Source organism: Cavia porcellus, unplaced genomic scaffold (genome assembly GCF_034190915.1).
Source record: "Cavia porcellus strain 051 isolate PalLab524CR breed Dunkin Hartley unplaced genomic scaffold, mCavPor4.1 scaffold_3, whole genome shotgun sequence".
Taxonomy (NCBI): domain Eukaryota; kingdom Metazoa; phylum Chordata; class Mammalia; order Rodentia; family Caviidae; genus Cavia; species Cavia porcellus.
In genome coordinates, this window is record NW_026947486.1 from 120,912,047 (window position 1) to 120,935,588 (window position 23,542).

Sequence of the window (23,542 nt, forward strand, 5' to 3'; positions counted from 1 at the left end):
TTGTCAACAGAGGAAGAAAAGTCCTGTATCTCTGCAATATAGTGGGCCTTGGGAGGATGAACCCTGAGGAGAAATGTTTAGCAGAGATAAGTACGCCAAGAGGGCTGTGTTCAAGTATGACATAAATTTGACCTTCCTCATGGATTTTTAACCTGAATGCCACTGCATATCATGGCCAGTTTCTCATTATTCCTTGTGTGGCAGAATCTTACACGTCATGAAGAGTAGCTAAACAGATTTTCAGGTGTTAAAAACCTGAGAGACCATTCAGTGCCAGGACTGGGATGCAAAATTGTGAGTTGGAGCAACGAGCTAAAAACAACCCTGGAAGAAATGTTCAATGCAAATTCTATGATAAAAAGTTTGAAGTGCGATAAGAACATAAAACAGGCAATCAAGTCTGGATGAAAGGCAATGATGGGAAGGTGTGGCCTGTCCTAAAAGGGGTTCCAGCACCTAGTAGTCAGTAGAAAATTCAGTAGACAGTTATGACTCTGAGTGATTTTTATGGGTGGTTCATCAGCTTGAAGTACTCCTCTAGCTGGAGGAAGTTGCCAAAACCACCCCCAAGCCTCTGATCAACACATAAGCATGAATCAACAGAAACCGCTCTGCCCAGAAGCCCACAAGGCACTAGTGTTTATTTAAGCTCCTGTCTTAGCAGGGGCAAAGCTAAGACTCCAACTGGCATCTGCTGCTGACTTACTTCCTGGTACCTAGAGAGGAAAAGAAAATTCTGGAGTTCAATTCAGTTGCGTTACTTTCTTTCCTCAAAGCACATTTGCTAGAAATAACCCACAGTTACTCAGGGCTCCAAACACTGTCTCATTGCTGTTGATCTATGTGCCCTGCCCTTTTTTTCCAAGAACACACGTGCAAGTCAGGGTTCAGGAACTGTTTGTTAAATCAATTCAAGAGCACTGGTCCAAAACATATCAACAATCACGCTCAGACACAGCACTAACCAGTATCACTTCTCATTCCGTATGTAAGCACTCATCTCAGGTTTGCCTCAGTGCAAGATATACTTGGTTTCCATGGCCTGTCCCTGTCCCAGGCAGCATCACGTGCCTTCTTCCTCACCAACCCCAATTCTCCTCCAGGACACTGAATTATCCCATGCTATGGTCCTCTCTTCTCCAAGTTAAGGATTTTCAAGGGAACCCTTCAGAAATCTCTTTTCCATTTTCTCTTCTCCTAGGGACAACAAAGTGTGTAACTAACCCATGTGTTGAATGGATTTTCCTTTGGGTTTTGGATTCTTCTGTTTCCTTTTGATGAGTTTCATGCAGAGGAACTGTGCAAAGCTACTCAGAAATCTGTTACTTTCTGTCTGTCTTTTTTTATGTTCTGGCAGTTACATGGTCTGAATAGAAGAGTACTGTGTTTAAATTGGTATTTTTGCCTATGTGTCCTATCCCTTTGCAGACCTGCTGTAAAATGCTCTTCATGTCCTTTACCCGCTTCTCAACTGTGATAACCTTTTTCTAATAATGGATAAGGGTTATTCAAAGAGATGAAGGGTATTAACTTTTTGTTTGCTGCATATGCTGAAACATTTTTATACTTTGTATCAAGCTTTTTGAGGTTATATTATAAACTACAACAGCACTTAAAAAAATAGGACATGCTCACTACGTACATGATAAAAGACTGACTAAATGACAAAACAAAAATGTTCTATTTTAATATAACAAAGATCTAAGTCTCTTCCTTTGCAGTATTTTTCTTTCTGGTATGTTTTTAGATTGAGATTCGATAACATTCTCTTCTGAAAATTGTATCATCTAAATTTTCTTTACATTTAGATACAATGCATCTGGAATTTATTCCTCATATTTTTATTAAGTGAGACTGAGATACAGTTTTCTTTTTTGTACTGTAATTTCCTTACTCAACTTGGTATCAGGGTCATACTAACAGCACATGATAATTAAAGAAATTTGCACCTTTCTTGGTATAAATAAATTTCAAGAGCTTGGGAGTTATGTATTACGTATTACCCAAAGTTTTAAAAGCTCAAATACAAAAGTTTTCTGTGTCAAGTATCTGTCTTAAAGATAATTAATTTTGAGACAGTAATGTCCATTTTTTATATTTATAATGTTGTTCAGGATATTTTAAGAGCTAAGACATTGAAAAGTGTATCTTTTGTGATAAGATGATGTTAGAATTCTCATTTAGTGTGAAAATTTGGTGGGGTTAAATTCCTTCTTAAACCCCAGTGTAATTTTTAATTACACCATTCTCATGGCCAACAACCTCAAACCGCTGACTTCTTGTCAGCACTGAAAGCCACAACATAACAGACTTGCTTGCTGTGAAATAGGAAGTTATAACCCGATGGTGATAACTACAGAAAAGGAGGCGTGTGAGGCAACAATAAAGTGGTCTTGCTGTCATTCTGTCACTGCCGCCATTTAGTTCGTACTAGCAAGAGTTTTGTTTTGGCATGAAGCAAGTTAACACTTGTATCTATAGAGAAGGAGAACTCAGCTGAGTTACTGGGATAGAAAGTCTGCAGTGGAAGGCTTTGCTAAGTACTGGCACTGCAGATATGAGTAAGTCAAACAAATAATCACAATGTACTATGACAGATGTTGTTACAGAGGGAAGTTCAAGGCCCGAGAGGCAGCATGGGTCACACGCTGCATGGGTCAGTAGGACACTCTTACAAAGTTCTATTCAGGAGAACAGCATTTTGGTTTTCAGGCACTGGGCAGGATCTGAGAGGGAAGGAACCCCCACTTGGATGTAGCCTACTGTGAGCTCTGGGGAGATAAAGGCATGCAGCAAGCCCTTTGCAGGTCATGGGCCAACAGCTGAGAGAGACAGAAGTAAACAAGAGGTGGTGCTCCACAAGGGAAGGAAACCAACTTTCATCCCTGTTTCCACTCCAACACCCACTCTTGTCTACAGAGACAGCAGATCTGAATCCACCCCACCTGGGAACTCCCCTCATGCTTTGGGGCTGCCCAGACTGAGTGAAGTAAGGGGAAATTCCCACAAGTTTGAAGACCTTCCCCACTCTAAGATTATAAAAAAATGTTTTCCTGTAAGCCTTTATGTTTAATTATTGCATAGGTATACTTGTGAGATGTCAAACAAATCACAAAAACTATAAAGGAACAGAATTATTTAAACAAAGTAAAAAAAAAAATCTCCGGGGCTGGGGATTTAGCTCAGCGGCATAAGCACCTGCCTTGCAAGCAGGCAGTCGTGACTTGGATCTCTGGTACCAATAAACAGGAAAAAGACAAAAACAAAAACAAAAACAAAAAAAAAAAAAAAACAAAAAAAATCTCCACAGTAAGCTACTCCATGAACTAAGCTGAGATGATCAATATGTAGGGAGCTATATAATTAATCAGACACACAAGGAGCATCTATGAAATCCTAAGATAAACATAAGTGACCCAATAGAAAAATAGGCAAAAGATATGAAGAAGCATATCATAGAAAAAACAAAGAAACAAATGGTCGGAACCACATATCTAGAAATTGCAAATTCAAGATGGGGTGAGAGGTAATGTTTTCAAATATGTGCCCACTGGATGTCATTTTTACAGTGGCCAAAAATCAGAAAAAAGCTAAATGTCCCTCAAAAGATTGAATAAATTACAGTATGAAAAAATCAAATCACATATAAATACCCCTCTCCCCCAGTCTACTCTTATACCTTGAAAATCTCAACATTTTTATTTGTTAGCATTCCTTGAGTTCTATTCCTTAATCCCATTTACAAGTCACAGTGAAATGACTGGGCTTCAGTCAAGTCTACTATTCTTGGAACATTGTCCCTTCCCTCCCTCAATTAAAGGTGGGATATATAAACCCCCAAACACTTGGACTTATGTCCATTCCCTCCCTTAATTAAAGTGTAAGATACACAAATTCCTAGACACTTTCAGCTTTCTCAAGTACAAGCAAAAAGTACAGACAAAGGGTAATCCCTCAGATAGGAGCTCTTGGTGATGGTGGTGGTTGGAAGCAAAAACCCTTCAACAGGTTTAGGGGAAAGGATACATCTCCAACATCTTTCTGGATTACTAACAGTGAAATACGAACTGGTCACCTTTATTGACTACTTAGAAATGTATTTTCGAGAGCTGGTCCCCAAAACATTTGGCCTGCGGAGGAACTAGGTCACTGCTTTATTTCTGCACTTCTGTTCCAAGTCCTGAACAAATGTGTGTGGATTCTGAGAAGCTTTTCAGGTTTTCCCCTGAAGGCTGTAGCCTCAATCTCACCAACACCTATGAGCAGAACTAAGCTTAAACACACGCTTCAGGCCACAAAGCTGCAGCTATCCCTTTGGAAATTGTTAATTTTGGTTCTTTCTCATCACTTGGCTGTACAGTATTTCTTTTGGGCCTAGATCTGATTACTGGTCACTGACTTTCTGATTGCTACACCTTGAAAATGAGTCAAATGTTTCCCTCTCGATTTAACTCTCTTTGACTGTCAGCTCCTATCTCACCTCTCTTCTCTCATTACTGCCACATTTCTCAATGTGCGCCCCACTTATTTCTTCCTGAGCTACTAATATTAGGAACCAGCTTCACCAGAAAGAACAGGAAATCCCATCGGACTTCAGGACAAGTGGCTTTTTCCAATTCAGCTTTTATTTCAGTGATGAAAGAGCTCTTTTACCTCCACATGCTTTGTCAGTTCTCTAATGGTTGAGCTCTGGAAAGAAAAAGGGGGAAACAACAGTCTCCCACAAAAGCAAACCTTTCATGCTCCCTCTCACAGTGGCAATATGAAACAGTCAAGGTCCAAAAAGACCTTGGCAGACTGACAAGAAAAAACAATTGAAAAAAGAAAGATGAATTTTAACGTTAATAATGTAAGGCACTATTCCTTGGCTTAAACCAAACACCAACAGCATAAGAATAGAGTGGAGAATAGATAAATTAGCAAAAGCACAGAGCAAAACTAAGTTCATTTGACAGGAAGCTTGGTGTGAGTCAATAGTGTGGCGTGGCTGCCAGAACAACACTAATGAACTCCCCAGCTGCTTTCTCAGAAGCACAGAGTCCAGAAGAGAGCTGCTCATCTCACTCTGCCTGGCCCAGGACAGCCTAGGTCTGGAGTATTTTATTAAGGTCTGGTGTCAGTTCAGAGAAGACTGACAGAACTGCGAAGGAACTCTGAACCCTGTTCTATGCTAAGCAATGGAAGGGCAAACTGCTAACCTTTTGAGTAGATTAGTTGCAAGGCTTTCAAACTGAAAAATAATTAGATGTGTTCTGTGTATTCTAAAGGGACAGTATGAGGCTCAGTTTCTCTTAATCAGAGAGAAAAATAATGCATAATAATTTGGAAAACACATTGCATTATCACTTTTCTGTCATCAGAAGTGACTGGATATCAAAACAATAGGTCAAAAATGTGGCCATCATTGGAGCTGGTGCAATTTGTCCAGGGCTATTTCCACTTCTCAATATCCCCAAATCCTGTTAAGTTCAAAATCTCTACTACTGCCTCTCCCATATACCTTATCACTGTTCCATTGATTATTTCCCTAAAATCATTTCCTATTTTCCCTTTTCCTGCATTCATATTAATACTTTAGAGTAAGAGATCTTTACCCGGGCGGGGGGAGAGGGGAGTAGAAGAAAGGACATCTTGCAAATTTGTCTCAATCATCCTGATGTCCAGACTCTCAGTGGCCAGTAACTCTTTTTCTCTATTTGGGCATTTCCTCACCCTTATAAGTTCCTGGGAGAAAGACCAACTCCAATTATAGAAGCAAGAATCATCTATTTACCTGAAATGACGTGCTCAATGAAAATAAGGGTTTTGGAGGAGGGGAAGCCCAATGTCACTACCACAAGAATACAATCATTCCATGGAGTATTCTCAGACTGCAAGGCAGCCATTTGTTTTTGAAGAAAAAAAGATGACAAGAGCAGAGATCTTGGGTCAAAGCGTGACAAAAACCTGGACTTCCTATGCCAGTGGTAAGAGAATCTCCCATCTTACAGACACAGATTGAGATAGCCCAAAACTAAGCCAAGTGGTTAAATTATTCCACCACATTTTATATGTGAAACTGAGAGCTAACTTGAGAATGCTTGCGGTCCTGAAAATTGGACTGAAGACATTTGGGGGATTCTAATCTCCCAACCTCCAACATGTCAGAAGAGCTCCTGTCACCTGCAAGATGTCACTCTTCAGGGATAAAGCTTTAGGTCACCTCACCAGATAAAGAACTCTGACCATCTGAGGTAATGGAGGAGCAAAAGGGGAACAAGAATCAAGGACCAGACCAACCATCCATCTGCTCGTCTTTTTCTCTCCTCTTTGTTTTCCCTACCATACTATCTAGATGTGTTGAGAGTTGGGACTTTACAGACTCTCGGTGCGGCTCATGGAGATGGCAAAGACAGTGTCATCACTCAGATAGCCTCACTCCTTGCGGCTGAAGAGGGAAGGAGCAAGTAAGCAGTGGTGGCAGTGGCTTTCTAACCAGAGCTAGTTCTGACTTGTGGTTTGGGATGTTTTTTCCTGGCTGTTTAACCTCAAAGCTGGTTCTGCAGCCCTCTCAACATTGCTGTAATCTGCCCAATATCATTTTGACAAAAAGCTTTCTGCCTAAGCCAGATAGGGTCAGCTTCCTAAAGCAAATTAAAACTCTGACTCGTGTAACACATATAAAAAGTGTATGGTCAACTGAGGTTTCCATGTCCCTAAAATGCACCAAAGTAGAAGAAAAAGATTAATAAATATAAGAGGAGAGGTTGCAGAGCTTGAAAATTAAAATGTAGAACTATTTAATAAAAAGCTATCACTGCAAAAAAAGAATCAGTAAAATAGAAAAGCCACTAAGAAACAAGAACCAGGATGATACAGATAGCATTTTTCCAGGAAAGTGTAATTCACCAAATTGACGCAAGAGGAGGTAGACAGATCAATTTCCATGAAAGAATCAGAGAAAGCTAACAAAGATATAAATACAAAAAAGAACCAGTACAGTTAGAACAACTTTAGAGGGGAATTGTGCTAAATTTTTAAACTTTAACCTTGCTTAAAATGTTCTAGAATATGGCAAAATTTTCAAAGGTTCTATGAACCAAGGATAACATTTATGTCAAAATATGCTAAGGGTCGTACAGAAAAAGGTCAATCTCACTTAGGAATACTGACAAAAAAATCCAATATAAAATATGAGCATAAATAACAACATTATTTAAAATACCCTGGTCAACTGAGACTTATTCCAAAAACTTAAGAGTGGTTCAATATTAGATGATCTATTAATAGAATGCATTGTTTTACTAGATTCAATGCAAAAAAGTCAGATAATCATCTCTGGAGATCCTGAAAATCTTTTGATAAACTTCAACAATGATTTTTGATTTAAGACATTCAGTAATACAGAAATCAGTAAAATACTTCACTAGTGTGATACATATATGTGTATATATATATTTTCATTTTTGGTCCCAAAGGCAATACCCTTCTTAAGAGGAAAACATTGATGGTATGCCTATAAAGTCAAGATCAAAATAAGATATCCCATTATCAACTACTGTTTTACACCGGACTGTTAAACAACATATTTGAAAGAGGAATCTTTTTAAAAGTGGTGACACTACTTCTTTTTCAGATGACATGAGTGAATACTTGGAAAACACAAACGAATCAACTAAATAACTAGCATTAACAGAGAATCTCAAGGTAAGAGGATATAAGATTAACATTAATATGTGAAAGTCATACTGCACCTAATTGTATGCACCCTGGATAGATCTGGCCCTGTCTGCCCTGCAGGTTGTGGCTGCTCACTCACTGAGAAACAATGACGCTTGCTGACAGTCCCTTCCGTCCTTACTAGTGTGGCCTCCCTGCAGTAAAGGCTGAACTCAGGCACAGCTTCTATCATACAGAAACCACAGCAGCTCCTGTGTCCAGTGCATCCCAACTGATCCACCAAAGTTCTGCTCCTCCCACTGCTTCAAGATTCAGGCAAGATCACATGCCACAGAGCATGGTACCTGGCTTTCCCACCTGCTGCCCAGAGTGACAAGAAGAGACAAGAGCATAACGGAACTGGAAAATACATTTTTCTCCCTTTCTGGTTGCAAAAGGGCATTATGAAGTGTGATGGTCCTGTACGTTCTTGGGAGGTGGTGACCAATTCAACAAAATGGTAGTTTGTATTTTCTTTTCCTTTATCCTTTTTCTCTCATTCTCACCGCAACGATATTATGATGCTAATGGTGCACTGGCAAGAAAGTTTAGGCTCAAAATCTGTTTTTTGAAGAAACCAGTTGAAGACGCAATTGCCTGTGTACTGAAACAGCCAGTTAGTAGATACAAATGGAGAAAAAGCCCCAATTACAAATAATGGAAGTGAATACACTGGGCATGAACTGAATATACAAACTTATCAAGATGAACTTTTAACAAGTAATGTTAGGACAACTGTATAGACATCTGGAAGAAAACTATATTGGACCCATCCTTTATATCTGCAACCAGAAAAACTCCAAATGGATCACAGATTTATGAAAACCAATAAAGTAAAACCACACAAGCACTGGAAGAAAGTATAGGCAAGTTCCTTTATAACCATGGAGTTGAAAAGGTCTTCCTAACATGATGTAAAATCTAGGAGCTACAAAGCATATGTTAACAACTCTTACTAGATACTAGATTTTAGTAGACACAAAAAATATATAAAATCAAAATGCAAAGGACAACCTGCTAAAACTACACGACTTCTCTTTTTCCTAGAATTTAAGATTGAAGACACCAAAAATAGAGGAAGAACTTGCATGTCACAGTTGAATACATAATGAAATGTTCGACCTCCTTTCAAATAAAAGATCTGCATTAAAACTACACAGGAATACTACTTTCTACCAGCCGGATTGCAAAAATTGCAAATTGAGCAACACAAAACATAAAATGTCAGTATATCTTATTCATATACACATTTGGGGCATTGGTTGTAATATCCAGAATGGAAAGCACCTAGGTATCTAAAATAGAGAACTGGCTGAATAAACTATAACACTGTCACGCAACACAATATTATACAACTGTCAAAAATGATCTTGGATCACTGACATGGAAAGAATTCTAGGATAAGCTTTTAAAGTATATATTTTTAGTCTTAAGGTACAGAGTGGTCGGTATAATAAGCTACTTTTAGTTGACAAGAATAAGAAAAAGTATAAGCAAAGGGAGAGTAAAAATCTATACATATACATGTGCTTATATTTATATGGAGGTAGTGGAAAAGTAAAGGATAAAAACTAATAAATATAGTTACTTGAGAGATGAAGGACAATGGGGTAGTTGAAGATGGGAATGGTGATGATGAAATTCCTGAGTGCCTATTTAATTGTTTATATTTTTGAAATATGTCAAGATATAACCTATTCAATAGCAATTTAAAAACTGAGACAAAATACATATAAATTGGTAGGAAGATCAATAAAAGTTCCCCAAAACAGACTTAAGGAAGCATATAAGATTCAGATTACATTTAAGATCATTTTCTAGAGACAAAGACAAATGACTTCGATACATGAAAAGATAATCTCACTCATGCAGAAATTTAATTAAAATAATATACCTGTCAACAATGCAAAGATAAAAATATTTGACTGCATTTGAGGTGGTGATGAGGAGCAAGTGGAAACTGATGGGGCCACTTAACAAGCGGCTGCCTCCTGATACCACACATTCACACGCACTTTCACGCAGCAAGTTCACTTTTAAGACTTTGCTTGAGGTCTTTGTGCACTCGCCACAGTATTATAGTAGCTGCAGGCTGAAAACACCGAGCACACAAAGAGCTGCATCTCCCACCTGAGAAGAGAAGCAGAACAAAACAAAACACAAAATCTTAGGTTTCCTGAGTCAATCAGAGCTAAAGTCTCAGAGGGTGAAGAGGAAACAGGACCCACGAAGGAACGCTCTCCTAATATGGCGACATTTGGGTGCCCAGGAAACAAGCCTGTCATTCCAGTGGCTCTTGGTCACCAGAGTTCTAATTTAAACTGAAGAAACCCACTGTCCACTATGGAACAAAATGTCTCACGCTAGATATCATGACTATTTGGGGCTGAATTCTCCATGCTAGGGACTGTCCTGGGTGCTGCAGGGGTGTTAACAGCATCCCTACCACAAGTTTTAACATTTAAAATGCCTCCAAACATTTCCCCATTCGAAAGAGTAAACATACTAAACTCATTGTCTTTTTCTAAAATTGCATTTTTCTTGGTACATGTTTGTAGTACATAATGATTACATTCATTGTGCAGGAGTAGGTAAATTACATAACACTCTCCATTCTTTTTATGTCCCCTTCCCCTTCCCCCCACCTCTTGGTTCCTTTCCCCTTTGCAAAAGATATAGTTCCCTGTTTCTTATTATCTACCTTTTATTTAGCTGTTTAGCATAATTATACTTTCGGTTTCTTATATAAGAGAAAACAGTGATAGTTAAGTTTGTGGGCCTGATTTACTTCACTTTACATAATGGCCTCAAAGTGGATCCATTTTCCTCAAGGTGAAAATGATTCAAGTTTATCCTCTATGGCAGAGTGGTATTCCACTGTATAGTATATCACATTTTCTTTGCTCATTCATTTGTTGATGGATATATATTTATTATCTTGATGAAAATTTAAGGAGGGACTTGTATTTTTCTTTTTCTTTTTTTTTTTTTTTTTTTTGCCAAATATGGTTACTCTGCCTGGGGGCAAAATTCTATCCTCATTGAGAACCACTGATCCAGACCATCAATTACAAACATGAGCAATGAGCCAAGAATCATCAAGTATTTAAGAAATACAAACTCAAAATTCAAAAAGTTCTTCCTTGTATATGGCACATATATTCTTGCTGACTCAGGACCTCTGCACTTGCTGTTCCTGATTTCTAGAAAGTTAACTATTTTAACTATCTTAGTCAGGATATACAAAACAAGCTGGAGGAAATTCTCACAGGATGGTGAGATACCCAGAAAAGATGGGTGGGCAGATGTGAAAAGGAAATTGAGAAACTGAAAACATGACCACCAGCTAATAGGCTGAACAGAAGACTGTTTACAAATGAAGGGTAAATTAGTGAACTGAAATTCTGACCCTAGAAAGTCTCTGAGAACATCAAGTAAAACAATATGATGATGATAAGTACGAGAGAAAAGTTGAGACCTATCTGTAGAGTAGATCTACACTGTGCCACCAGTTTGCTTATTAATGCTTGGCACCGAGACCAGCCCTTCACATTCTCCTCTGATGCAGGGGCTGGGATTCTACCAAGCACATTTCTCCAACTCACCCACCAGCTGTTGCCGTGATGTGCGCGGTGATAGCGTACACTGAACCAGTCTCAACACATGGAAAAGGAATGAAATTACAAAGTGGTTGTCTGACTTCGAAACTGGATTACAATTAGAAAACAGAAGCATATCTGGAAAATCCCCCAAATAATTGGAAATTAATACACTTCTAAACACTTATAGGTTACAGGAGAAATTAGAAAATAACTCCAAGTGAATAAAAATGAAAGCATAGCACGTCAGAATTGGCAGAATGCCACTAAAGCAGCACCAAGGGACAGATATGTAGCACTAAATGTCTGCCCTGCAAAATAAAGGCGGCTTGCATTCAGTAGCCTCAGCATCCACCTCAAACAATTTCAGAAAGGCCACTGGCTGCTGTGTGGGGGGAGCTCTAATGCTAAGACAAAAAAGACAGACACAAAGGAGTACACACTCTGTGATTCCACTTACATTACATTTCCAGAAAATGGAAATCTATAGAGCCCAGTTGCTGCCTGGAGCTGGTGATGGGAGTAAGGGGAGACTGCACAGAGGCCAAGGGAATCAAGAGAGACTAGGAACAAATGAAGTTTTCACTAAATTCCATCACTGACTTGGCCCAGAGGCTCTGCAGTCATACATATTTCCAGGTTTGAACGTGCAATTGAAACAAATCTCTCTGGCAACCAACAAAATCCCTGTATCAGCCTTCCTACCTGTGGAGTAAGGGCTACAATAGCTTGAAGGCAAAAGTCAGACACATTTCCCACACCCACTGCCAGAAGAGTTGTTTAAAAGCAAAACTGAATCCCCAGGGAAATGTCAGAGATTAGCCACCATTGAAGACTTGAAAGGTTTAAAAGCGGTCATTCTTAGCACAGCCCAAATTCCACAAGCGTGTCTGGCTTGCGCAGGTGGATGGATCATGGAGAATCTATTTTTGTACACATAACCCAGAGATGGTGCCAATTATAGCTGTGCTTCTAGACACGGTCTCGTCCCTCCATCAAATAAACACAGCCCTGGCACCTGCTATGCAGCTACAGACCTGGCAAATGCTTGTACCTCTGTTCCCTCTAGTCTGGAGAGGCAGGGACTGCATAGATATCTCACAGATCACCAAACTAGTAACCACTACACTAGTGATATATAAACTAGACCTGCTGAGCACCAAGTAAGGGCTACCTAAGCTTAGTAAGACATTGCATGCCAGAAAATGTGCAATTAACTGTACAAATATCAAGGATCTGGTCCCAAAGTAAAGTTCTCAGGAGGCTAGTGATACGGAGCATGCATGCTGTTTGTTCCAAAGTAGAAGAGGAGTTGTTGCACCTTGCATTAATAGACAAGAACATTAAAACAGCTACTATAAGTGTTATGAGAAAAAACTGGTGGTCAACTTAGCGCCAGCTGGATTACATCAGCATGGCGCTGAGCATAGATGCTCCACCTAATGAAAACTGCGAGCATAAATAAAGACTTGGAGAAGGAGAAGCTACTGCATTGAGGCATTGAGGCATTGTGGGTTTTCCTATGAGTTGCTGTTTGAGCCGTTGGTTTTTTTGGAGAAGCTCTGGTCCTCATATCAAGCATTGCTTCCTGGCTCTGGAGAGGAAGACGTGTGCCGCTTGGTCTCTAGGATAAACTCGTCGTGCTGGCTTTTTGGCAGGTACTCTACTGTGCTTGTCATTATAGGAGCTCGGGGCTCTGTGTCGCTGAGGCTGTGGTGCTTTTCAGGACAGCTCTGGTCTTTGTTGTGAGTGTGACTTTTTGGCTCTAGTGTAAAACTTTCAACCCACCAGCACAGCTCCTTCACTCTGCTGGTGTAGACTTTCTGGTTTCCACCGCTGACCTTTGGGCCTTTCCAGCACGGATCTATAAGAGACTGGCGTGAGTCCTTTTTCTGGGCTCTGGACCTCCAGTTGGACTCGTAGGAGGCATTGTTACGAGCTCTGGATTTCTATCTGGACTCATGTGGGACATTGCTGTGGGATTTAGGCCCTTGACTAAATAGTCTATGTCTTTGGTGTTGTGGACAGATTTTCTGTAGTTTTTTGCGTTAACTCTGGGTGACCATCATAAAACAATTGTTTTTAATTGTTCTCTACACAACCCCTGACTACAACAATAAGCATATATTCAAGGTAAAGCATAGTAAAGCAAGATATGAACGATTAAAAACACATAAAATAAAAACCATAAGATTTTAGATATAGGGCTGAGGATATAGCTCAGTAGCACAGTGCCTTCTTGGCATGCATGTATTTGCTTGAGTTTGATTCCCAGTGCCAAAAAAAATAAAAGATCTTAATTTTAGATATAAAGTCTACACAAGTCTGACTGCAGGTTATACACTGCCAGGAAAAAAGGATAAGTGAAGTGGAAAGACCACGCAACACCCCATCCACAATGATACCAGAGCAAAGCAAGGGAGAGGAAAACAGCAGCCTATTATAGGCATAACTACAGTCTCCAAACAAATGCAAAGAAATGGGGAGAAACAATAAATGCTTTAAATATAAGTGTAACCAAGGCACAGTTACAGACTCATAAAGTCAAGAAACTCCATGAATTCCAAGTACAAGAAACATAAGAAATTGATACTAGTGCGTTAAATCGCTTAAAACTGGTGCTGAAGGCAGCTAGAGCAAAAAGGCACATTATGTGCAAAGAAACAATTCACAGGAGAAAAAAGTGAATAACATCCTTAAAATGCACAAAGAAAAAAAATCAATCAAGTATTTTTCGCCCAGCAAAGTATCATTTGGAAATGAAAGTTTATAGAAAAGATATTTCTCAGCCATACAAAAGTTGAAAGAATTCATCACCAGCACACTTGTAGAGAGAAATGTGGAGGTTTGGAAAGAAAAGAAGACTACTTGGTATAGTAAATATGTGAGCAATATAAAATATATTTTTCTTCTTTTAAAATTCTAATGATGAAATAGTAGTGGATGCCTGTAATTCTAGCACTGTAGGAAACTGAGGTAGGAGGACTGCAAGTCTGAACCCAGCCTGAACAATCCAGTGTGATTCTGTTTCAAAATAAAAATGGTAGAGCTCTTGTCTAGCATGTACAAAGGCTTGGGTTCAATCTCTCATATGAGGAAGGGAGTGTTTTTGAAAAGATATTCGAGTGTTTAAAGCAAAAATGGCACTTTACATGCACGGCAAAAGTAGCACAAAGTTTGGAGCAGGGTAAATAGAGCCATACTCTTACAGGTTGTTTACACAGTATGCAAAGGTCTGTCACTGTAAGGTAGAAGGGGATTAGCTAAAGACATGTACTACAACAGTCACTGTACAAAAAATAAGCACAAAGAAATACAGCCCGCAAAGATAAAATGAGATAATAAAAATTATTCACCCAAAGCAGGGCACAAAAGAAAATAAAAGGAATCAAATAATAAAGGAAATGAGTGTGGGCTGGGGATTTAGCACAGTGGCATAAGTTCCTGCCTGGAAAGCGTAGGGTCCTGATTGATCCCCACACCAAAAACAAAAAAGGAAATGAGTGATAATAGATTGAAAATCAATAATATTAATAATCACATTAAAAGTGTTTTGTCTAAACAAAAAGAAAAGATTGTCAGATTCATTATGAAAAGCAAGACCAATTATAGCTACCTATCAGGAAATCAGTTTAAATGTAAACACCAAAAGATCTAAAAGTAGTATGGTTAAAAAATAATAATACTGATATAAAAGAAATCTAGAATGGCTATGCTAGTATTAGAATGTGTAGATTTCAGAGCATAAATATCAAGAGGTCACTTCAGGATAGTAAAGTGGCCAATTAATCAAATAATCATAATGACCTAAGGTTGTAGGGCAACCTGTGAATCTGAAATCTGCAAAGACACATGAGCCTTCAGGGACAGATAAGAAGTGCTCCTGCTTGCCTGGGTCAAAGACCACCAAATACCATGAAGAAGAGTTCAGCTAGAATAGCTGATGAACTGCTGGAGATTGCGTGTGGTCTAGTGGGAAAAAGTGAAGCCATCAGGGGCCACAGGTTTTGCACTCTTTTCCTCCACAAATCCCATGAAGTGTTTCTTAGGCTACTGAGCACGGAATGAAGCCAGCTTTGAAATGTTGCTGGGGGTGTAGTAAAAAAAATCTCAAGTCAAAGACAGGGGTTGAGGTTTAGCACTGTATTGCCAAGCATTTGCCTGGCACAAGCAAAGCCCCGGGTTCAGTTGCCAGCACCACAAACAACAAAATCAACAGAGGAAAACATTGAAGGTCACAGAAACACTGAGCAAAAGCTCTGGCCAGCATCCCCTATCCTGGAAGGATAATATAAGGCGTTAGTAGAGAATCTAAAGCCAGCAGACAACAGAGTGATGTCTTCAAGGTAATGAAATAAAAAATTTTGAAAACCTTATCAACACTCAATTCTATGTCCAGTAAAGTATCTTTCAAAATGAGGAAGAAACAGATATTCTCAGAAAAAAACTGAGAAAATTCATTGCCAGAAGATATAACTACTCAACTTGCCAGAGAAATGTTTTCAAGCCTTGAACCTATGCAAAGTAGTGAAGAGTGCTGGAAGTTGAATAATAATTGTAAACTTCTCCAAGTGACACTACAGTGGACCATAATATAAATATAAATATAATAATTTTTTGGTCTTTTTGTCTTGATTTGCAAAGATCCTTTTGGTCTTGATTTGCAAAGATCCTCCTGCCTCAGCCTCCCCAGTGCTGGGATTATAGGCATGCACCACCACACCTCACTAATCTAATACATTTTAAGGAATAGGAATCATATAGGTCATTCTTATATCATAATGTAATTTCATTATAAAGCAGTAACAGAAAGACATCTAGAAAATTCCTCAATATTGGAAGCCAAACAAAAACTTACAATTCTTGGGTCACAAAAGAAATTCCAAAAAGAAATTAAATAATATTATGAATCAAAATGAAAACACAACATAGCCAGTTTTCGGGGGTGCACCTAAAGCAGTGCTTAGATGAAAATTTGTATCATTAAATGCTTATATTAGAAAATGAGAAAGGTCTCCTATCAGTAAATTTAAATTTCTTCCTTAAAAAACCTAGACTTAAGAAGTGTTAAAGTTAAACCCAAAGCAATCAGAAAGAAGGAAATAATAAAGATAAGGGGATAAATTAATGAAAACAGAAGAAAAGCAGAAAACAATGAAACCTATGTCTAGTTCTTAGCAAATATAAATGACTAACAGGAGTTCAGCCAGACTGATCTGGAACAAAGCAAAGACATAAATTACAGTACCATAAATGAAAGAAGGGGCATCAGTGTAAGTTCTAATAAAGGAAGAGAATAATGAGAGAATATAATGAACAAATTAATGCTCATATACTTGAAAACACAGCTAAGATAGATAAAACTCTTGAAAAACACAAACTAATGAATCTCACTTAAGAAGATATGGACAATCCGAATAGTCATTCTGTGGTGAAACACTATGTTGCTTAAATAGTTCTGTTCTGATCTGTGTTGTTATGTCCTCTTTCATCTTAATCTCCCCCATATATATATATATATATATATATATATATATATATATACACATATTTTTGTTAAATAAAAAATATTAGAAAAAATAAACAGAATTTGTAGTTAATAAATAAATGTCCCAATATTCTTTAGAAAATATAGAAGAGGGCACTCATTCCATTTCATTTCATGTCAGAATTATGCTAACATCAAAACCACACAAAGATAAAAGGGAAAACTGAAGCTTATATTTAATGAACAGGAACACAAATATCAAAACAAATCAAGCAATACAGAAACAGTAATATATCACAACAAAATGAAGTGTATCCTAGGAGTTCAAGACTGATTCAGCATCAAAAATTGAATCAGTATAATTCACCATAGTAAGACTAAAAAGGAAAAAGTATACTATTATTTTTAAAGATGCCAAAAAAGTATTTAACAAAATCCAATTCATGCTTTTTAAAAAAAAAATCACAAAACTATCAATGCAGAGAAACTTTCTCAATTTGGTAAGTGACATCTACAAAAAATCTACAGCTAGCATACTTTTAAAAATTAAATTTTATCACCCCAAAGATCAAGAAACAATGAAAGATATCTGCATTTGACATTTCTGTTCAACATGTATCTTAAAGAAGCTTCCAACTACAAACAAGCTATTAGAACTAATATATGCCTCTATGGAGGTTTCAGGATACAAGAGCAATAAAATCAATTAAACTAATTATAAAATTGATACAGATGCATGCCTGTAACCCTAGCACTTCAGAAGCAGAGGCAGGAGGATTGCTGCAAGTTCAAGGCCAGCCTGTGCTACACAGTGAGTTCAAGGCCAGTCTGAACTACAAGGTGGGTGCCTCAAAAAATCAAACAAAAAAGACAGAAAATAAAAGGAGCTCAGGGATATACATCAGTGGCACAAACACCTGCCTGGCAAGTGCAAGATCCTGAGTTCAAATCCTGATACCAAAAACAAAAAAAGATAAGGGTGTAGAATGTTCAAAACAATTCTGAAAAAGAAAAACAAAGTTGCAAAACTTAATTTGATTTCAAGATTATTATAAACCTATGGTCATCAAAAAGCGTGGCAATGGCATAAAGATGAACAAACAGGTCAGTGGAACAATCTAGAGAATCTACATGCACCTACATAAATATGGCAAACTGATGTTTTACAAGGTTGCAAAAATAAATCAAAGGAGTAAAGAAGTTCACTCAATACATGGCATTAGAACAGACGGAGTTTATGTGGAATAAAATGAACCAGGATGTAAACCTCACAACTTTTACAAAATCAAATCAAAACGGACCACAGATCTAAATACAAAGTGTAAAATTATAAAACTTTTAAGAAAAAAAAACAGGAGAAAATCTTGACAATCTTAGACTGAAGACTTCTTAGATTTGACATTGAAAACATAATCCACAAAAGACAAAACATGGCATTTTGGATTTCACAAAGATGTGTATCTACAAAAGATACTGTAGAGACAGTGAAAAGGCAAACTTATAGACTGATAGAAAACTATAATCCAACCAAGAACTTATATCCAGTGACAAAAACAATACCTAGTTCTCAGTGTTGTTTTGAATCGAAGCAAAATCTTTAGCATGACATCTGGTACATTCAATAAATTGTGAACTATTTCATAACTTAATAATCATTGTTGTTATAGCAATTGGAAAAAAGCCAAATGCTCACCAAGAGAGAAATTATTGAATTACAATGCATACATTACAGGAAACATTAGACAATAGTATTAAAAAACAATTTTGAACTGGGTGTGGTGGCTCACGCCTGTAATCCCAGCACTCAGGAGGCTGAGGTAGGAGGATTGTTGTGAGCTCAAGACTAGTATGGGCTACAAAGTGAGCTGAAGGTCAGTCTGAACTGCATAGTGAGACCCTGTCTCAAAAAAAAAAACCTTTGCATTTACTAATTTGGAAAGATCTCCAGGATGATTGTGGAAAAAGCAAACTGCAAGACAATTCATATAATAGGATACTATTTGTGCGAAAAAATATGTATTTTCTGGGAATTTTTCTAGAATGATATGTAACAGCTGTTATCCCTGAGGAGGGGAGGGTGTAGGGGAAAGAGAAGGGGTCTTTCACTTCAAATTCTATTTATTCCTGTATTTTTAAAATTTTTACAATAAGAATAAATATTTTACAAAATTGCAAAAGAATTATCTTTTACAAGTGCAGCAATATAAAATAACTTTCTCATGGCCTTGCCTCATGGCATCAAGTGCATGAAGAAAAGCTTTGTCCACAAACAGACTGCAATGGAGTGTGGCCCACTGACCTCTGCCAACACAAACAACTGAGAACTCAGTTATTGTCCTAAGTTGCTCCACTAAACTAGCTCTGTTACACTACTAGTTAAACGCGTTAATTGTACTTCTTGAGGGGTGGAATCGAGTCTTTATTCTCTGTCTTCCCGGCAAGAAATATGGGCCCTGGTTAGAGGTGACACTCAAATTGATGGAAGGGGAAACTACTTGGGAAGGAGAGTTACATTAACAGAGTTATGAACAACAGCCTCTCTCAGGCCCCGTCGAAGTGACACACGATCGCCACCTAGTGGCACAAAGGATTCCTGTAGTCCTTAGGGATGAGAGAAAATGGACTTCTTTTTGAGTTCTTTCCATGCATAGGCACTTCACAGCAAAAAGACCATGATCTTTCTTAGAGTCGTTCCCAGTCATAGGCCAAAATGTCAACGTTTATGTCATGAAATGTTGGTAAAGTAACATCAAGATTCTCTTGTGTCAGTCTCCTATAGCATCACACATTCTATATCTCAAGGCTACATGCTGTCTGCTCTTGCTTCAGCCTCTTTCCACCTATAAAGAGTGACTGACTCACATATTACAACAGGTCTCCATAGCCGCCCCTTCTCCCAATGACAAAACACTAACGAATGTTCCTAAGCTAGCATGCTCAGGACAAGTTACAAACCCAAGGCTGGGAAAAATGTTTCAATAAGCATTGTTCTCTGGGTTCACCATCTTTTTGAATCATCTACTAGAATGTGAAGGCCAGTCTGACAACGCACAGCGAATTTGCAGCATTGGTAGTACCATTCTGTAACAAAGGCCATATCTGCCTGTGCAGGGCATGGGAGTGTATTTTCTCTTCTTGCCTCCACTGAGGGGCAATGAGTTCTCCTCAGTGTTAGGGATGCTGCCCAGGTGTAGAGATGCAGGACCTTGTATTTAGCACTTTACAGGATGCGCTGGAAGTTACTAAGAGAATTGTTCATATTTCTACGTGTCTGATATCTTACATAGTAAGTACAACAACATTGTAAAATGCTTGGCAGTTCAAAAAACAAAAAACCTTTTCAGAGCACTTAAGAGTGTGACACTGTGTCACCTAGGGATAAGGGGAAAGGGATCCAGAGCAAGTGCATGTTCGGGAAAAGATTCCGTTGCAAATTCTACAAGTGTTCACACACTATGAAAGGAAAGTCTTACAATTCTGACTCTTCATCTTTTACCACTATGTGTATTCTGAAATGTGGAAACGAAAAGTACTGGTTAAACCTGGTCACAGCAGGGGCCGCGATGTGAGAGGGAGACATGAGCAGCAGGCAGGCGGAGCCGCCGTTTGGGGTGCATGGCCACAGATGAGCTGGATTTGTTCCCCCTGAGCGCTGGAGTCGCAGAGCAATTGGGAATCAGAAACAACAAGGGTCCATCAAGCTACTCCTAGCCTTGAAAAAAATAAAAGCAAGAGCAAGCCTTCGTGATATCTATTTATATGCAGCTCCCTGGGGGCCAAAGTGGTTCTTCCTAATGGCTGAGGAATGCTGATGGCTAGCCATTAGGTCTTTAAGCAGAACAATTTCAAGATTTGTCCTGAGTGGGCTCAGGGAGATAATGACCGGTTGAGCTGTGGGTAGCACATTAGAAAACTGCTAACAAGGCGTGCAGGAAGACGTGTTCTTCTGAGTGTCCCTTCTTTCATAATCCTCAATGTCAGTGGTTCCTGCTGGACTAGAAAAACGCGGTTTCAGCAGGAAGAAAGCGCTGCAAGGAGAAGCTGGGAACGGAGTTGGGGCGCGGAGGCGCCGGGAGGAGTTTCCGCAGAGCGGCCGGGCGCCTAACGGTCCCGGGAAGGCGGGGGCTCCCGCGGTCCGCAGCCCCGGCCCCGGCCCGGCCCCCGCCCCATCGCCTCGCCGGGCAGCAGCGTGCTTTCGGGGGTCCCCCGGGCCGCCCGGCCGCGACCCGAACCCGCCGCCCTCCGCTCGAACCCCGCGCGAGGCCGGGCGTCCCGGGACCCGAGCTCGACGTGCGACCCGGTCTTGCCGGCGGCGGCCGGGCGGCGCCGGCGCCCCTACTTACGTAGCGCTGCAGCTTCCTCTCGGGGGGCGACTTGACGAGCCAGCCGGTGCACACGGCGTCGCCCGAGCTCATCGTGGCCGCGCCGCCGCTTCCTCCGGCTGGGCCGGCCGCCCGCCCGCGGCAGGAGGAAGTCGAGCCCGGGATGCGGCGGGGCGGGCCCAGCGCCGCGGGCCCGGCGCCGCCCCGGCCGCGACCCCCGGGAAGGGGGCAGGGAGGAGGCGGGCGGCGGCGGCGGGCCCGCGCGGCCCTGGACGCGACGTCGAGGCGGCCCTTCGGCGCTGCCGCCCGTTCCCCTGGGACCACCGGGAGCGCGACGTGTAACCGGCCGCCTCTGTAACGGTCCCCAGCAAGCCGCATCCACAAGGCATAAAGCGCCAGATCAAAAGCCCTGACGCCTCTGCCGTGGAGCCAGCCAGAGGGGTGAGAAAGGCGAGGCTCCGCTTCCACCGGCCAGCTCCTCTGCACTGGCGCGCGGGGCGCCCCCGAAGAACCAGCGTTTGGCCTTGAGCTCTGCCGACCACAAGGTCTCCGTGACCAAGCTAGCCCACAGAGTCTCATTCTAGGGCACTGCTGCTGCAGCCTCCTTCATTCAACTTTGAAACGATGACTCTGAGAGGGATTGCGCCAGGCGGTATGCACAACACCCTACGGAGCAATAATGATACCAGTAAGCACCCAACTTTTATTGGGACTTCTCTGTGCCAGATTGACATTTTGCCAGTTACTGTCCTAAGCACTTCACTGGATCTGTGCAAACTCCATCCACCGAGGAAAAGGGAGAGAGGAAGAAAGTGGGGGAAGCACACTAAGGACATTGCTCATCCCTGTGACTAAGCCTGAGACCAGAATCGGCATTTATATCTTCCTTCTTCCACTGCTCTCTCCTCGCTTTCCAGCCAGGTCCTCAACTGTGGTTGGTCAGAATTCTTTGCCCGAAACTTTATTCCGAATGACTCTGGCTCCTCATTGGTCCTGCCCACACGTGGCACTATTACGAGATGCTTCCTGGTGGTTCTTTATCTGAAACAGGCTCACTAAGACAGGGACGGCGCTTCCCCGTAGGGCATTCACTTGCCCACCGTGCTCAAGGCCCGCTGTTCCTTCCCCAGCACCGCCAACAGGAGAAAGGGGGGTGGGATGGAGGTGGGGTGGGGCTCAATTTGGCAGTTCATTCAGCAATGTGAATCTTATACCTAAAAGGATTTTTGGAAGCAAATCACTGTTGCAGCACACTTTCTCTTTCAGTTGTGTCATGAAAGGCAAAGTGGAAAAGGGAAATTCAAATAGAACGTGACATAGAACATTTTCTTTCATGACAAATCTGAAAAGGAAATTGTGCCTCTTGGACAGACATGGAGACACATGTGAAGGCCATGTCCCACCCACCTCTTGATCGAATAAATGTGAGTTTAAAAAACCTAGAGTGTCGTGGTATACTTTCAAACAGGGCAGCTCTTTTTCCAATATACACATCTGAAATGTGTTCCTCTGAAAGTAAAACCCATCTCATTTCCTTTTGAAGTGTGACATTCGGCTTTGTTGCTGTTTATGATGTTATTTCTTATATCTTATGAGAAAATCCTGACATCATATCCACTATTATCGTATTTAAAGCCACATGACATTATCTTCACAAGTCCAAATCAAATACTTCTTAACTAATTCAGTGAGGCCAGTATTTCTCTGGTGCCAAGCCAGGAAAAGACAGCTTTTCAAAAGAGAAATGAAAACTACACACCAGTATGCAGGGCAAATATAGACATAAAAACCTTTGGCAAAATACTAGCAAATAGAATTTAAAATGCATTTATAAATTGTAACAGTGGCCAAGTAGACTTTATTCTGGAGGTGTAAAGCTCATTCAGTGTTTGAAAACCAATCAAAGCAATTTGTTATATTGACAGGCAAAAGAAAAGATGATATGATTATAACTTTTCATGCATACAAGAATTTGACAGACTCCGATAATCATTCATGACAAAAACTCTCAGTAAACCACAAATGGAAAGAGAGCTTGCTCAACTTGAACTTCTGTAGAACATCTATAGAAGACCTATGACTAATATTATACTTAATGGTGATAAAATGGACACTTGTCATATGAAGGTTGGAAACAGAGTAAGGATATCCATTCTCCACACCCTTAATCTGACATAGTAGTGGACATTTTGACCAATGCACTATTATAAGAAAAAGAAATAAAAGTCATATATATTAGAAAGAAATATACTCAACTTGCAGATTGCATCATTGTCTTAATCCGTCACTTCAATGAATTTGTAAAAATAACCCCTATAACTAATAAATGAATTTTTGCAAAATTGTAGGATACAAGGCTATGTCTTTATACAATGTCAGAGCTTTTGATAAACTGATAATAATCAAAATTGTGTGGTATTAACACAGAGACAGAT

The 23,542-nt window shown here is 40.0% G+C and overlaps 1 protein-coding gene across 4 annotated transcripts in view; it reads right to left on the reverse strand.

The window, feature by feature from the left end:
• The window catches only part of Gab3 (GRB2 associated binding protein 3), a 65,410-nt gene extending 43,319 nt beyond the window's left edge, over positions 1–22,091 (reverse strand). For all 4 annotated transcript variants that reach the window (XM_013141024.3, XM_063246628.1, XM_063246627.1 and 1 more), the window contains exon 1: positions 21,129–22,091. In XM_013141024.3, coding sequence (XP_012996478.2) covers positions 21,129–21,686 — 558 coding nt within the window. In that variant the 5' untranslated portion in view covers positions 21,687–22,091. The remainder of the gene's footprint in view (positions 1–21,128) is intronic.
• Positions 22,092–23,542: the final 1,451 nt, after the last annotated feature.